This window comes from Rhinolophus ferrumequinum, chromosome 21, assembly GCF_004115265.2.
Source record: "Rhinolophus ferrumequinum isolate MPI-CBG mRhiFer1 chromosome 21, mRhiFer1_v1.p, whole genome shotgun sequence".
Classification (NCBI taxonomy): domain Eukaryota; kingdom Metazoa; phylum Chordata; class Mammalia; order Chiroptera; family Rhinolophidae; genus Rhinolophus; species Rhinolophus ferrumequinum.
Genome location: NC_046304.1, coordinates 53,897,015 through 53,913,267, shown reverse-complemented (window position 1 = coordinate 53,913,267; position 16,253 = coordinate 53,897,015). Strand labels below are relative to the sequence as shown.

The window sequence follows — 16,253 nt, the reverse complement described above, 5'->3', positions numbered from 1 at the left end:
CTCAAACGGACTAAGACAAGCAGGAATTTAGAACACTAATTTGACACTTTCCCTCTTTTCTGGCACAAGCATTTAGTGCTGTAAACGTCCCTTTCAACTGCGTTAGCTGCGTACTATCAGCACGACGTGTTGTGTTTCCTTGTTAATTCAGTTCAATGCATTTGTTGTTATTTCCCTTGAGACTTATTAATTGTTTTCTGAGATTTTTCTGTTGTCTTTCTATTATTGCCTCCTAGTTGATTCTACTGTGGTCAAAGAACAGACTCTGTGTGATTTCAAGTATGTGTAATTTGTTGAGGCTTGCTTTATGGCCCAGAACATATCATGATGAATGCCCCACGGACACTTGAAAGTAGGAATATTCCGCTGCTGATGGGTGGAGAGTTCTGTAAATGTCCATTAGATCCTTACGCTGACATTGCAACACAGATGAGTGTTTCATCTTCAGAAACATACAGGATAATGTCTTCTCTTCCAGTCGGCATGCCCCCATGTCTTCCTGCAGCCTTATTGCACAGGCTGTCTCACTGTGTGACGCTGAACAGGAGCAGAGAGAACGAGTGGCTTTTCCTTGCCTCAGACCTTCGTGTTTAAAAAAACCCCACTTCCTTGCCTGTCCCTCCCCTCAAATGCGTTAGTGATTTCCCACCTGCCCTTCAGCCGCAGGCCACGTGTTCAGCCAGGTTAGTGCAGCCACTTTCCTGGCTGCCTCAGGAGCCCCACTGCCCTGTGCACCACAAACGCTTTGTGAGAGAACATCTGGCCATTACCTCCGTGTCCTCTAGCTTCAGCCTGGGGGAGGCAGAAGCCTCTGAGCCTTGGGAGGCGGGGGTGGGGGGGAACGGGAGATCCTCCTGTGACAGCGAGCAGGGCCCGGCAGATATCTGGCCAAATGGCACCAGTGCCCATGCTGGTGCCCATGTCCTGTGGCCGGGAATATTGAGCAATTTCTTACATATTTTAAAAGACATGAAATTGGAAAAAAGGATTAAATTCCAGTTTTATGAGGGCAGCAAACAGTGTTATTATATTCATGGATTTGGGTTAATTTTTTCTTTGTTTCTTTTTACATGTCATACAAATCAATCAAAGATCAAACGTATTCAACGACTCACAGCTCTATCCATAGGACAACAAAGGTAGTTTCTTTATTCCAACGTGCATTTACCCATCAGACCAAACTATAAATAGTTTTTAAGCATCTACTCCTATGAGGCATCCTTGACAGGTTTACGCCACAGGCTTAAGTTATAGCTTAACACCAATAGAAGAGACACCGCAGGACAATACCTAATTAATCGCCAAGGTAATTGTGTACAGAACGGCTCTCAGAGGTCAGCAGAGGAGGATTTCAGGCCCAGGGAAGTGTTTATGAAGGAAGCAGACTTTTAGTCACACACTGAAAGTTGCGAGTACTAATGACAGACTTCGTTTGCCTGTGGATTTCACTTAATGCCATCAGCAGTGAGGTTTCCTAACATTTTTATGCAGAGAAATCACTCTTCTTTCTCCCAAAGCCTTCAGATGACAGGACGCGGATGACAGGACTCGATGACAGGACTCGGAATGGTGAAAGGTGCCGACAGAGAAGAACTGCATCTTCCCAAATCAACCACGGGCGCCCGGCAGCACCGAAGGGCATGGATTGTACGTACCGTCCTACTGCACAGGCTGAAAAGGGCTTCATGTGAAACTACTGCACCAACTGCAAACGTTGCACACATCATGGAGCCGTCCCCTGGCGCGGGGGGCCGGGCCCTGCCCTGTGCCCGCTCCACCTTCACTGCCTGCTGCCCCTGCCAGCTCTCACCCGCATCAGGACCCTGACCTAGAGTGACCTCTCTCATCACCGCCTTCCACGAGCCTTCCCACGCTTCGCTCACTGAGTCGGCTGACCAGAGCGCTGTGCGGACCAGCCTCCCCACGGGGTCATTCCCACAATGGCTTTATTCTCCCCAGCCATGTCCTGGGGTGTAGCTGTGTGCATCCCAATTAAAGGGGTTTCTGCTGCACTTGCCTTTCAATTACCAGCCCGCTCCTCGCCTATATAAGCGTGCAATGGTAGCATTTCACCTTACATCACAAACGTGACTCTATTCTGCTGTTGGGGGACTCAACTACTTCAGTTTCTTCACAGTGTCTTGAAAACCTTCGCTGCCACCACCGCTCACAGCCTCCTACACATAAAGTCCCGGCCTGCATTTAGAGGGCGGGAAGCCGTCCAGAGGGCGTGAGGGGGAGCGCGGAAGGCGGTTCTCAGGTCCAGCCTGCAGTGGCTGGGCTGGGAAGACCAGGGCCACCTGCACACCTGTCATGGGGACAGCCCCCCACTCCCCGTGTGCCTGAAGCCAGGCGACCTGCAACCACCTGCCCCCACCCCTCCCTGGAAAGCACTCAGGGGTTTTCTTCTCTAAAGAGAGTTACTGATGTGTCTGGGGAAAACGAGGCTGGCTAGGGTAGACACTGGCATCCCAGAAAAATGGGGCCCTCTGTCATGTGACTAAGGGTGCCCTGCGTGCAGGCAGCTCCCCACAAGCTTCTCATAAAGCAAAGCTCTTGGGTGACAATTTCCACCTGTGGACACAGCCACAGAGGTAGTTTCTCTTCATTCTTAAATAGGATAAACACAGAATTATAATAAGCCTCCAGTCTCAAAGAGAATAATCCAGATAAACCATCAGAGAAAATTTATAATGGAGGAAATAAAGACAACTTAGAAAAAAGGAGAACATTTTTTAAAAACCTACAAACTGACATTATTTAAAAATTTAAAAAGAAAACTAACAAAGTTATCACATAACAAACTTCTGCTCATTTCCGTACTCCCTACAAATGACAACTATGAAATTACAGACGAGAAAGAACGGGAGAGCAGAGTAGTATATACCCTGGAAGATAGAGACGGACGAGCCCTGGCACCGGCACCGTGATGCCCACTCCTGAAGCCATGTGAGTCCCTGAAGATGTCCGCAAATTTACACACACAAATTCCAGTGCAGTGACCAGTGACCAGGACACAGACAACCTCAGAATTACCCCATGAGGCCCAGAAGCCAGAGACGACGCTGTGACACGACCTTCTAACACCGAGCGCTGCCTTCAGTGGCGAAGCCCAGGGACATGCCTGCCACGTCCCATCCGTCCACAGCAGGGGCAGTGGAGCCACAAGATTTCAAAGTGGGGACTGTTTCGTTCCACGTGATGCACAGCGAACAATTTTGAAGAAACGTGAAGATTCCGGTGTTAGTCGTTTTTTCAGAATCGTTATACTTAAATATCTGACAGAGAATTTAGTGTCAGCGATGAACAGCATGTGCTGCGCCAGTTCACACACAGGGCTGCAGGAGGGCGGGCCCTGGGCCCGCGATGCTGCAGACCCAGCCTGCGTCTCACTGTGAAAAGGCTCGTGCACTGAGCGGCCCTGCCGGAGCTCGCCGTGCTGGTGGGAGGGGGAGGCTCACACAGCAGTGTTTCCAGAGGCCGGACAGGAGCACGACTTACTCGGAGGCGACACAAGCGAAGCCTCGCAGGGTGCAGACAGGTAGTCAGAAAAGAGAACGAGGCCACTGGAGTGAGGAGCTGACCTGCAGGCCCCCCCCTTGGGAAGACGTTCCCACACCACTGCTGTGGCCGCCACCACGAAAGGGCCACTCGCGTGCAGCAGTGAAGACGGTGATGCTCAGGACCAGGCTCACCAGACACAGCCCCGCCCAGTGTGTCTGTGCAAAGGAAAAGGCATTTCTGTTCTACCACGAGACAGCAACGCACTCGCCTCCAAAGCCAAAGAGACAACCGCCCAGACCCGACTCCATCTTTACTGCTGTGGCCCCTGCAGGTGAGAGCTGGGACCGCCCAGCGGGAACCCCCCAGGAGCAGAGCTGAGGGATACAATGTAATAAGAACCATTTCAAAGACAGTCTGTTTAGACTCAGTCTTCCTTTCTAGTTACAGACCAAAGATTTAATATCTGGGATAAAAGTGGGTGCAGGAATATTTGAATTGTTTCTCTCTCTTTCCAACTCTTTCAACATACATTCTGTGCGTTACGAATTAACTCGGCCTCCTATGGCCTTTATTTGAAGGTAGGTGGCTGCACGTCTGGAGTCCTAGTTACAACAGCGAGGCCAGTGGGCAGAGTTTTCACGTGCATCTATTCGCCCTGCGAGAGTTCAGAGCGATACTGTTCAGTGAAAACGGCCGAAACCTCCATCCTCAAGCCACCGGTAACCATGTGGCTAGAACGAGGTGTTTCACACACACAGTCTGGCTGACACTCATCAGATGGTCTCCTACCCACTCCCAACTGTGTCCCCTTTGGCCACCCGCCAACTCTAGGTGGCCATGTGACCCAGCTCCAGCCCATCAGCTGTGAGGACACGTCTGCCCTTGCGTTCCTAATGAGAGACAGAGGTGGCAGCACTGCCTTTTCCCCACCTGATCGGGTCTCAAAGACGAAGGAAACTCCTGGCGCTGAGACCAGCACACTGTGGCCAGCAGGACAAAACACCTAGTGGCCAAAGGTGCTGGAGCGGAAAGATAAAGGCAGCCGGGGTCCCCAATGTCACTGAATAACTGCACCGTCTGTCCCAGGGATGTTAGTGAAGAGACAAACTGTTGTTTATTTCAAAACCAATAGTGAGACATTTATTACTTGCAGCTGCAAGTACTCCAAACGCAAACAATGAGGTCTGGGAAAGGTTTCTGCCACATGCCCTTTCTCAGGTTACTTGAGGGTCTGCCCTAGCAGAACAAAGGAGCAAATCAAGAAAGAGGAAGAGGTGGACCTGGGAAAATGTGGCCACATCCAGGAGAGCGACCAGGGTGACACAACAGTCACTGGAGGGTGGGAAGGCTGAGAGGAGGGGCCTGTGACAAAGACATGCTCTGAGCCTCCATGCTGTCCTTGCAAATTGGGAAACTGGAGGAATGTTACATATCTAATAAGAAGAAAAGAGAAACTCTCCAGGAAAATCAAAAGAACAAACAAAAACTGTTAGAAAAATGGAAATGACAGCACCCAATTTTGCTTCAGAGAAAAAAATCTACATGGTTTAATCAGGTAATCGAGGTTTAATGTTTGTCATTTTTAGAACCAACCCACACAGGAAGCGTGGGGGCTTAATTACGGCCAGAGACAGAAGATAATCAGAAAGCAGAAGTGCAGAAGCAAGTCCGAGGACCATCGGGGCCTGAAACCAAAGGTAGTACTGATCCTGACGCAACGAGAGATAAAAACCCAAAAATCACTAAAAACTGCAAGGTTACAAGCTACAGAAAATCCAAATACAGCAGGGTCACTTGTGTGTGAAGGTTCATGCTGCGCCTCCCGAAGGCCCCTCGGACAGGGAAGTCCACAGACGTGAGCTCCTGGGCGCAGCACACGCCCCGAGCAACCAGGAGTCCAAGAGCTGACAATCCTCTCCCAACATTCCTCTGCTCACCGTTGTGCTAATGTTTGTTACCCGGATGATCTCTGGTCCAAGTAACCGTTTCTTCCATCACAGTCAATCATTTTTTTGCCCTCTCTATTTTTTAAACATTGGCACAAACAATTCACCTGCCAACTTCTTTCACTTCACGTGTTATCATCCACTCAATAAACATGTCAAAAAGCATTGTAAATTTACAAAGAATTTGGCCAACTGTAGGGAGGATAAGAAGTTTTTCAAAAATAAACCCAAGAGGCCACCTTAGACTGCTGTATGTACAGCAGATAAAACGACAAACATGAACATTATGATACTGGCTGGGAGCCAGTTTTATCATTTTAATTTCCGCTGTTTATGCAAGAGAACTGAACAATAGCCAATAACAGTAAGTGCGATGGAAAAATACAAGACTTACACTGTAATTAAAAAAAGGCTGAAGATAAAAGTCAGAGCTAGCTATTAGACATATGGTATAACTTTGCACTGGCATTTATTTAACACTTCAGATCACGTGTTTGTCATCTGCTCTCCTCCATGAGGAATTAGTCCAGTAAACATTTTTTTCCCCCAAAAGATGCATAGCAATCTTTCTTGTTGCACTCAGCGAAATGAACAGTTTCTTCAGCTGATTAATCCTTGGCAACACAGACAGAACACACGAAGTTCTGACGAAGCAGACACTCGGATCCTGGAAAGTACACATTTGGTCTCATGCAGGAGACACAGACGCCGCCTTCCACCGAAGGGGTGGGCGGGGCTACATTTATGGTCTCATCAACTAGGCTGAGTGCTGGGCTTTCCTTACCGGCAGGAGCTCATACATCAGGGATGAAGATCAGACAGGACTCTGGCATTTTTATTTACATATTAGAAATATACAAAAAAAAATTCATTTGCCGTATTGACTACTTGGTGCGAGGAAGAGCCAATCACCCCTCGAGTCTCTTACTGCTCATCAGCTTCCTACCCCGCGGGTAAGCGTAGAGGAAATGGCTAAAAGGGAGGCACAAATGCGAGGTCACAAAACTTGATCTTCCCCCCTTTATTACGGAACGCAGAAATACTACTAAGTGGTGGCGCTTGGCTCCGTTTCTAAGACTGAAGGGCACACCGCCAGTCGTCTCACACGCTGCTCTGTGTGAGGGCTCCTCAGAGTGTAAACACGGAACATTAACTTCTGTTCCAGCAACCCCCGCGGACGGAGTGTGACCAACGCAACAATCCCTGGGGGTCTGAGAGGCCACAGGGCTGCAGGACGCACGCTCGGGCCACGTCAGCCCCGGGCCTGAGAACAAACAAACGTCCTGCAGAATTCTGGCCTTGCTGGTGCACAGCACAGACCAGCCTCGTACCTGAAACGGCCCCTTCAGTGTCTCCACGGGATTCACCGTGTAATTCAAACACCAAACATCAATTACAACAACTGAGTGAAACGTGTCTTCACGATCAGAGCACCACACTGCCTCTCCAGTTCTTTACAAGGACACTGCGAGGACAGCTGTTTGGGTTTGTGTCCGGTATTTAGCTCAGTGGGTTTTTGTCTGTCTGTGTTTAAACACAGAAGAAAATCAAATGGGGGCAAATAAGATGTGAGTGAAACTGAAGACTGTGCCCGGACATGGCTCCATTTCTCCTAAAATAAATGTGTCTGCTTCACCTTAACATTTATCTGCAGCCACTAGAGCACAAATCAACTCTGCTACTGTTATCACTTAATTAATGCTCAGATTTAAAATGTCACCGAGTAAAATGCAATGTGCAAAGCCTGTGAGCTTGTCCCGAGCGCCCCCCAGGGTCCGTCACTGAATGGACGGCCATGCCTGAGCAATCCCCGCATCTCCACTCCAAGGGCAGGGGGCGCCACGGGCGGCCAGCCCCCCGGCCAGAAGCCCAAGCTCAGCCCAGGCTGGTCTCCCGCTCACCTCCAGCTCCTGCTCCCGCTGCAGGGCAAACTGCTTGAAGGACTTGACGATGAGGCCAGCGTTGGAGCAGTCGTAGACAAATATGGACGGGCTGCCCATCCACGTCTGGAGGTCATAGATGGACAGAGGGATGTACTGAGTGTAGTTCTGGAAAACAAAACACGGTGCACGTGAGTGACTTCTGCCCACCATGAGCACTGCCAGCAGAGGGTACAACACTTGGGGCCCGGCCACGGGACTTCCCGAGCTGTCACTTCTAGTCAGTGACGGCAAAGACAGCTCCTGCACCAGCTGCCCGCGGGCCGGGCACCCCCAGTGCCAGCACGGGGCTGTCACAGTTCCAACCCGGCCCCTCTGCTGCTCAGCCGGCCGCTGTCACCCAGGTCAGCGGCTCGCTGCCTCCTGGGGGGGCCGTGTGCTCACTCCCTTGCGGGGTTTCCCTGCACGTGTCCCATCATGGCACCTCTGTTATCTATACTCCTCCCCCACCCCCTGCAAGTGAACCACAGCTCTCTCTCATAAGGCAGAGGACATGTGCTGGACGCTCCCTCGGGAACCCATGCTTAGTGACACAGGGGCACCTCACAGGAGCAGGAAGGAGCCCTGCGGAGGGTGTGAGACACGTTCCCCACGGTCGCTTTCATCCCAGACGACGTTACCCTCCAGGTGATTTAAAACCTCACACGTGAGGGTACCAGTGGACGTGGCCCTGTACTTCTTTTTTAAATCACAGGCTGGTACCTCAGCACTCATCCGCTAAGGGGAAGACTTTTCTGGACACGCCACACCATTCAGTCCTGGAAACCTTCCAGGTACCGGTGAACGTGGACAAGAGCTCCTCAGCTCACTCGAGGAATAGGACTAACGCTCGTTCGCAGGGAACATTTTTATGCAACTGCACAGAGCGTCTCACCTGTGTACCCGCCTCGAGCACCAACAAGGTGGGGAACTGGCAGAAATCAGTGTGGACACGTACAGTACAGGTGGCTGTGCCCGGCAGGTGAGGCGGCACCGACAGGTGCTGCCGACAGGGCTGTCTGTGAAGCAGCAGAGGAGAAAGACAGACGGCAAGAAGACAAACGGGCCTGGGGAAGCTTGTCATCACAGGCGGCAGAGGCTTTCTCCGTGCACAAAGCAACATGCCAGGTGAGTCCCATCCCAGACAGGATAAGACCGGGCGGACGACACAGGTGTGCATGGACGTGTGCACATGACACCACAGGGGGCCATGCACTGCTTCTACTGGCCTCTCCACGCTGCGGGCCTGCCCTCATTGGGCAGCTTGCCTGCCATCACTGCACCGTGTAAGGGACACGTGGAGACGTGCCCTCAGGACAAACTGTCACTGACGGGTTCTAAGGATGGCGGTTCTTCCCGAAGAGTGTATAATGTCAACGCAAGTCCCATCACATCACCAACACGGATTTTCTTTCACGGAATTTAACCAGCTGATTCTAAAGTTGGTGCCGAAGAGAAATGCACCAGAATAGTAAAAAGTAATTTTTAATAAAGAACAATGAGTAAGGACTCGCACTACTGATGTTAAATACGCTATAAATCCATGGTAATTACAGGATGGGATTGGGGAGGGCAAGACAGACAAATCAGCGGAAGGGAACGTCCAGAAATAGATCCTCGTACGTAATCGCAATGAAGGTGGCATTTTAACTCAGTGAAGAGAGAAGGAACAATTCAGCAAGTGACAATGCCACATCTGACTAACCATTCCACATTGCTATCTGAGACTCTACATACACAAAATCAGGATAGATTTAAAAACTAAATATAAAAGCAAAATAAAGGAATTTTTTCTTTGTTTTGGTAAGAAAGGCGCCGGTTCCTCGTGGGTAGGATGCTTCTTTGAACGCAGTCTGGCAGGACTTACAAAACTTCTCGGCATCCGTCCTTAGACACACTCGGAAGTGTCCGCAGAAGGACATGAAGGACACACAGCACTCGGACTCGCGGAAGCCGTCTCTGCGCTGGGAAGAGACTGCAGGTCCAACACCTATTTCTCCCTCTGCTTCATCAAGGGACGTTTCAGCCCAGCACATGTCCCAGCTTCTGTGCAGCTAAGTCTGATCCTGCAGCCAAATTCTGACCCATGGGACATGATCAGAAGTGGTGCCACCCTCAGGCTCACCCTTCTCCTTTTCCTTCCCTGCAGAGGACAGGAGCCGAGGGAGAGCAGAGCTGTATGATGCAAGGGGCCTGGGCCCCCGTCATGCCGACGCCGCGCAGGCCCCGCCATCCCAGAGACCATCACGGCCGATCCTGACCCTAACATACCCACTAGAAAGGGATCATTAAGCAAAGTAGCGGCCATATGCCCATGGCAGAGAACCCACACAGCTGTCAAAAGACAGGTTATTGACACGCATTGATGTGGAAAAATGTCAGAGACTCATTGTGATTTTAAAAATGCAAGTCTTGGAACCTCACATATAATATGATCCCATTTTGTGGGAAGAAATGGAAAAGGTGGGAAGAAATGGGAAAGTTGTAAAGTGTGCGTAAAGCACCAATCGCTAGCGTCACACATCACGAGAACTTGGTGTGTATGTGTGAACAGGTCAGATAAATAAATGATCCTAAGTACCGAGCTAGTAAAGGCTGTTTACCGGGCGTGAGAGGCGAAGGTGTGCCTGGGGGGTGGGGGTAGGAGCTCATCTCTATTTCTTTTAAAATCTTTTATAATAAAAATCAGTTGTAATTTTTAAAAGAAAAAACTCAAACTACTAAAAGGAGGGAAGAAAGAGGAAGCTGCAGGGGTTACTACACTTCCATGTTCGGCCACTATTTTCTAACGAGCAGGTAGTGTGTCACCTGCACAGGTGAAAAGCCTCCAGCAGGTGCTCCATTAGACAGAGCACAACAGGAGTGACCGTCTCCCCAGCCCAGCGGAAGGAGCCCTGCTCCACGCCCACTCCTAGTACCCTTCGTCCCTCCTGCTGGTCGACATGCAGCCCCACTATGACGAGAAGACGCCAAAATGAACCCTTCGATTGGGCAGGGACACCCCGACACCCAGAGGAGAGAAGACTGCGCAGCGGTCTGGGCAATCACGGCACAAGTATATGCTGGCAACACTGTGCTGCTTGTGATGTCCCACGGTTCTGTGCGCCAGGACGAGAGGTGGCCCAAGAAGGGCATCTGTCATCCAGTGTCCGCCTCCGAAGCAGTAACTCCCCAGTTCTGAGAAGACGCTGAGTGCATCTTCCGCCCAAGAACTCCAAGCGTGAGTCACCAGCGGTGCCAGGTGAAAATGGCCCCCCCGGCACCCGGCTCAGGGCTGTGCTGCAAAGCCCCTCTGGCCGCACACGTCCTCAGGTCACACCCACACTGACAGGCACTGAGGGACATCTGGGTACGTCACCTCGTTTGCTGCGGCCGTTCTCCGAGGACAGCCGAGCAGCATGGGGAGCAGAAGCTCTGTCTTCCTTCCCAAGAGTGTTTTCTGAACACACATTGATGGGGAGCAGCAGGACGTGATGGCCAGAAATGTCAGGTGTCGGGGGAGCGGTGCCTGTAAGCCGTGAGTAGCCACCACCAAGTCCAAGCACAAGTATTCAGTCCTTGACCGTCCTGAAGGCTGAAGAAGCTTCCTCTGCCTCCTCGAATGCAGCTCAAACAGTAGGAGCAACTCTAGAGACATGCTATTTAAATAATCGAATTTATGGGCTTTTAAAAACTGCATTGTCACGATCATATAGGTGCCTCTTATTCTGTTCAGTATACGGTTCATACTGATTCTGCTGAAATTCAGAATTTCATGGATCATGAAGGTTTTTAAATGCACAGTTATCAGAAAAATGTATCTGTGACTTTTGAAAAGCGGTACTTGCGCTAGAGCACATGTATCATTTGTTACAACTGTGATTTTCTCCTCACCAAGAACGCAGCAGGGTCCAACTTCCAGCATTCTGGGTTTGCCTGTGACAGCTGAAGGCCACCAGCAAACATCGTCCTCCAGGAGAAGTGCTGGAAAACCCTGGACTACGTCGTCATATGCGTGTAAATGTTTTTAAAAATAGGACTTCCTCAGTGCCAAGAGATATGAAACCTTAGATCCCATCTTCCTTGATTTCTCCGATGTCCTGTATCTGAAAACCAGACATTACGGAGAGGCAGTTGTGAAACGAGCGGTCGCCAGGCAGCCTGAGGGCTCAGGGCAGCAGACAGGGCGGGGCCTCGACAGGGCAGGCTCCTGGAGTCTTGATACTGTGCATTTCTTACAAGTTCCCAGAAGCTGCCTGGTGCTGCTCGGCCTGAACCTGCACTTTGAGAAGCTGGTGCAGATGCAGCAAGTGTGTGACGGAGACAGAGGACACTGTAGGGCGTCACCTGGACCTTTGACATGGCAGCATGAACACTCCCCAAGCCCACTTTTTCCATGTGCGATGTCACAGAGCAGGAAAGGAGACAGTCCCGGGCACACCTGAAGGCTGGTAGGAGGCTGCAGGAGGAGGAAGCACCCCGGGCCGGGAGGAGATGCTGGGCTTTGGAGGTCGGAACCAGCAGGTAAACGGGGGAGAACTGAGGGTACACAGGGTCCTGGGGACAGGACGTGGTCCCCTCCCACCCTGGTGAAGGGGAGGGGAGCAGGTGATGTGGGTTGGGGTGCAGTGTCATTCTAGGGTCACCAGGATGAAAACAAGCTGTGGCAGTGGGAGTAGAGCGGCATTGTGGGAGCCGTGGAAACAGGAAGAGCCTGGTGCTAGTTTAATAAGGCCGCGGTGAGCAGAGCCGGAGTGAAGGGCCGTCACTGAAGTCTCTGCTCCCCTGCCGCTGCCCCGCTCAGGGCATCAACACCATGAGCTGGGAACGGCCACCCGCGCCCTCCGCGCTGGGCGCACGCGGCCTGTGCTCACCGCAGGGAGAAAGCAGCGACCAGAGCAGCAGGCTGTCCGCGCCGCGCAGGCCTCGCCTGGGCAGTGGGGCCTGGAGCGCCGTCCTTCACACTTATATCTCGGTGGCTTGAATCTTGATTGCGGGGAGCAGGGGCAGCGGCTGGGTCTCCCCACCTCCACGGAGCAGAAGCAGCCCTGGGGGGCCTGGAGTGTGTTTGGGGGGCGCTCACTCCTACATCCGCCACGCACTTGGGGAGAGGCCTGCCCCCCTGGAGGAGTGAGCCAGGGAAAACCCACCAATTTCCTCTGTTTATTTACAGGCCTGGTCGGCACTGCCAGGAGGTTACGCCCGCTGAGAAAGAGCTCAGCCTCTCAGCCGCTTGGTTCTTTTTTCCATCTTAGGTTTTCAGGAAGCCCAAGGCAGCGCAGCCCTTTGCTGCCCCCGGACTGTTCCTGGCGCTGCACAGCCTCCTCCTCCACAGCTGAGGGAACTGGGCTTCATCTTCACTTATTTGAAGATGATGAGACTCTCAGCAAGACTTTAACTAATTTTCAAATCTTTAATGTGAAAGTCAGTATTTTTTTCCAAGCTGCACAGAGGAGCATAAATGAACGGTCGAGGTCTCACCCACGCCGCTGTCCTGCGCCCTCCTCCCCAGAGGTAGGTACCCTCTGCTTTTCTCTGTTCAGAAACTTTACATACAGTGTTTCCCCGAAAATAAGACCGGGTCTTATATTAATTTTTGCTCCACTCGGGCTTATTTTCAGGGGATGTCTTATTTTTTCATGTACAACAATCTACATTTGTTCAAATAGTCATGCCACCTTCTTCTGAAACACCCTCATAACGTATTAAATGCGTCCGTCTGGCTGAGATCTTAACTGGGGCTTATTTTCGGGTAAACACGGTGTATACAGTCGTATATAAACGCAAGAACACTTCTGGAAGGACGTACAGCGGTCAGTGCTGTGGGATTATACCCCCCAGAGTGCGCTGCACCTCCCTGCTTGAGCTTAATGACCTTGAACACCCACCTGGGTTACTGACTCTTTACCTCTGGCTCAGTTTTGTAACTACACGTGCACAGAAGATTTATTTTAAGCCCCGCGGTAACTGCCTGGCTGGTCCCCAGCTGTGCGCGGTACGTGGTGCTGCCCTAACAGTCGTGCCGTGATCTCTACACACCCCCTGAACTGAATCACAGGGTCAAAGCCACCTGCCTGGAAAGGCTTCCTGCATCCGCGTTCCATCCACTGCTGGTGTCGAGGCTGCAGGTTTCCTCTCATTTCCTCGGGAGTGAAACTGGCCATCGCTTCACTGTTTCCCTGCTTGAGTCAGAGCTGCTCACGCTCCTACCTGCCATGGCACTTTGTCTTTACACGCCTGGGCAAGTGCTTGGTCCGTTGTTCCTCGGTGATGCTCTTCTTGAAGATTTTCAATTGATTTATAACAGTTGTTTGTGTACTAACGAAACTGGCCTTCACCTGCACCCTACATTTCTTCTAAAATTTGGTGATTATTTTTCACTATTAAACATTTCACATACAAAAAATACATACTCAGCACCGGTAACCAGTATGCACGGTCCAGCTAAGCAGAGACAACATTATGAACAGAGTTGGACTCGTCTGCACCCTCTGAACTCTCTCCCCCGCTTTCCTCCGGGGGTCACTGCTGGCTGCGACTTGGGGTGCAGTATCCCCCGGAAGGTCTGTGTACCTTTGCCTGTGGACACGTCATCTTTACAGTATTAATGAACCCCGTGGGTCCCTCAGAACTGCTGTGGATGGCACCACTCGCCGTATCTTCCAGTTTCCTTTTTCATTCCACGTTGCGTCTTGTGGATGGAGCCACCTGGGTCAGGAGGCTCTGACTCGCTCTTCCTCCCCACTGAGTGGGTTTTGCCAAACACTGGTCAATGTGGGGCTCACTCTGGTGTTCCAGAGGTGAACGTCCCCCAGCATCCTCCTCTGTGACCCACACTTCCAGGGCAGCGTGCTCACGACGAGGACAGTGGCAGCCGGCTGCCAAAATGCGCGCAGCTCTCCGGCTCCTGAAGCAAGAATTTGCGTCTACGATTCATGCTGATGACTCCTGAATTAGGTACCGAGACAGTTTCACCCGTGTTTCATTCCACTGTAATTATACAGTTCTTTATGTCCGTATGTACTTGCCACTGTGTGTACTGTTGTTTTAGGAATGACTCTATGTCCAACTAGAAACATCCACTCAGTGAAAGGGAGAAGCACTGAGACATCCTTGCTCTTCTTGTGGTCCAGTGTTAAAGAGCAAGGACGGATGTGGCCTATGCCACCTGCCCTGCGGTCTTGCTGCTGGCAGGGTCCCCGACCTGTCTGATTCACAGTGCGTGTGTTACACGTGTGAGTTATGAACCCCAGCAGACTGGGCATCCCGACCCCTCGTTAGCAGCAGGAGATTATTCTGTGGAAGGGACTTGGACCACGCACTACCCCGCTCTCCTGCCGAAGGCTTCCCTCTTGAAACCACGGTCATTAGTTTTGTGCTTTTATTCCCTCACTTTTAAAAAATACTTTTAACTCATGCCTGTGTCGCCCTAAAACATACGTGTTTATTTTGCTTATTTTTGAGTTTTATAAAAACTATATCAAATGTAATGCAGCTGACTCTTTAAATTCAACTTGCATGTTTCTAAAATCGATCCATACTGTTGTGACTTGCTTTAATTAATTCCCCGTCGGATTAATGTTCCAGAATGTACCGATCCCTTCTCCTGTTGCTAGACATTTGGGTTGTTTCCAAGTCTTAGTTCCATTTTTAAAAACCGCTTCTGTGATCATTTTTGCACAAAAACCTACATATCACAGATGAGATGGACAAAAGAAAAAAAGGACAAAGAAAAGGGCACATGGCCGGCTGCAGCGTGGGAGACCCCAGTGGTCACGGCCGGCTGGGCATTCGGGCTGTGTCCACGCGGGGACTGTGACGTGGCTGGCACTGGACACCTCCTGGGAGCAGCTGACTTGCTTCATGGATGGGGTCCTATGCGATCCAGGACGTTTTGTAGTCCTAAGTGTGTGTGGGACAGCTGAGCACGAACCGTGAAGATTCTGCTCCCGGCGAGATGAAAACATGCCAGCCAGTCAGAACACAGGAGGCCTGGGGCCTGCGGGAGTCGGCACGCTGCTTGGAAACCAGGGAAGTTTTCAAGTTTAGGGAACTGAACTTCTGGATGTTTTTCAAATAGCCATTGTGTGTTTTTAAGAAAAGTTTAGCAATCACGATTTCCCAGATGTACTGCAGTTTCCGCATTACCAATGGTCTGTTAACAGAACAATCTCTGCTGTGGGAGTCGGACACAGTCCCAGGCGTTAGTTCCCACTGTCAGCTGCTCCCGTGTGTCTAAGGGGTAGGACCTGCCCTTGGTCCAGGGTAATGGGGCTGAAGCGGAACAAATGCACCTGTCAGACGTGGGGGAAGAGGAGAGAGGGTGAGAGCTTCGTGGGTGTGAGTCAGCAGACACCGGGGGACAGGGAGAGAGAACGGTGCACCACTATGGGCACACAAGCTGTAGTCTGCGACAACTTCGCGTGTGCTCCTGCGTGAGGCACATGACCCTTCTCACCCAGAGCCCGTAGCTGACACCGAGGCTCACTCTGGGTGCTGTACTTTCTGTGGGTCTGGACGAATGTGAAACGACATGGATCCACTGTTATGGTGTCACACAGAGTCTTTTCACTGCCCTAATGCCCGTCTGTGCCCACCTGCTCACCCCACGCTCCCCACACCGCTGGCAACCACTGATCTTTTTACTGTCTCCATAGTTTTGCCTTCTCCAGGATGTCACAGTCGGAACCACACGCACGCTGCCTTCTCAGACGGGCTTCTTTCCCTTAGTGACGTGCACTGATGGTTCCTTCATGTCTTTTCGTGGCTGGTAGCTCATTTCTTTTTATCACTGAATAATGTTCCCTTGTTGGGATGGACCGCTACTGAAGGGCATTTTGTGCTTCTAGCTTTGCGCAACTGTGAATACAGCCATTGTAAACTTCCCAGTGCAGGTTTCTGTGTG

General features: G+C 51.2%; 1 protein-coding gene across 2 annotated transcripts in view; it reads right to left on the bottom strand.

Moving 5' to 3' along the window:
* RPTOR (regulatory associated protein of MTOR complex 1) overlaps positions 1-16,253 on the bottom strand; it is a 290,023-nt gene that overhangs the window by 154,949 nt on the left and 118,821 nt on the right. For both annotated transcript variants that reach the window (XM_033089438.1, XM_033089439.1), the window contains exon 5: positions 7,352-7,498. In XM_033089438.1, the coding sequence (XP_032945329.1) occupies positions 7,352-7,498 (147 nt within the window). The remainder of the gene's footprint in view (positions 1-7,351; positions 7,499-16,253) is intronic.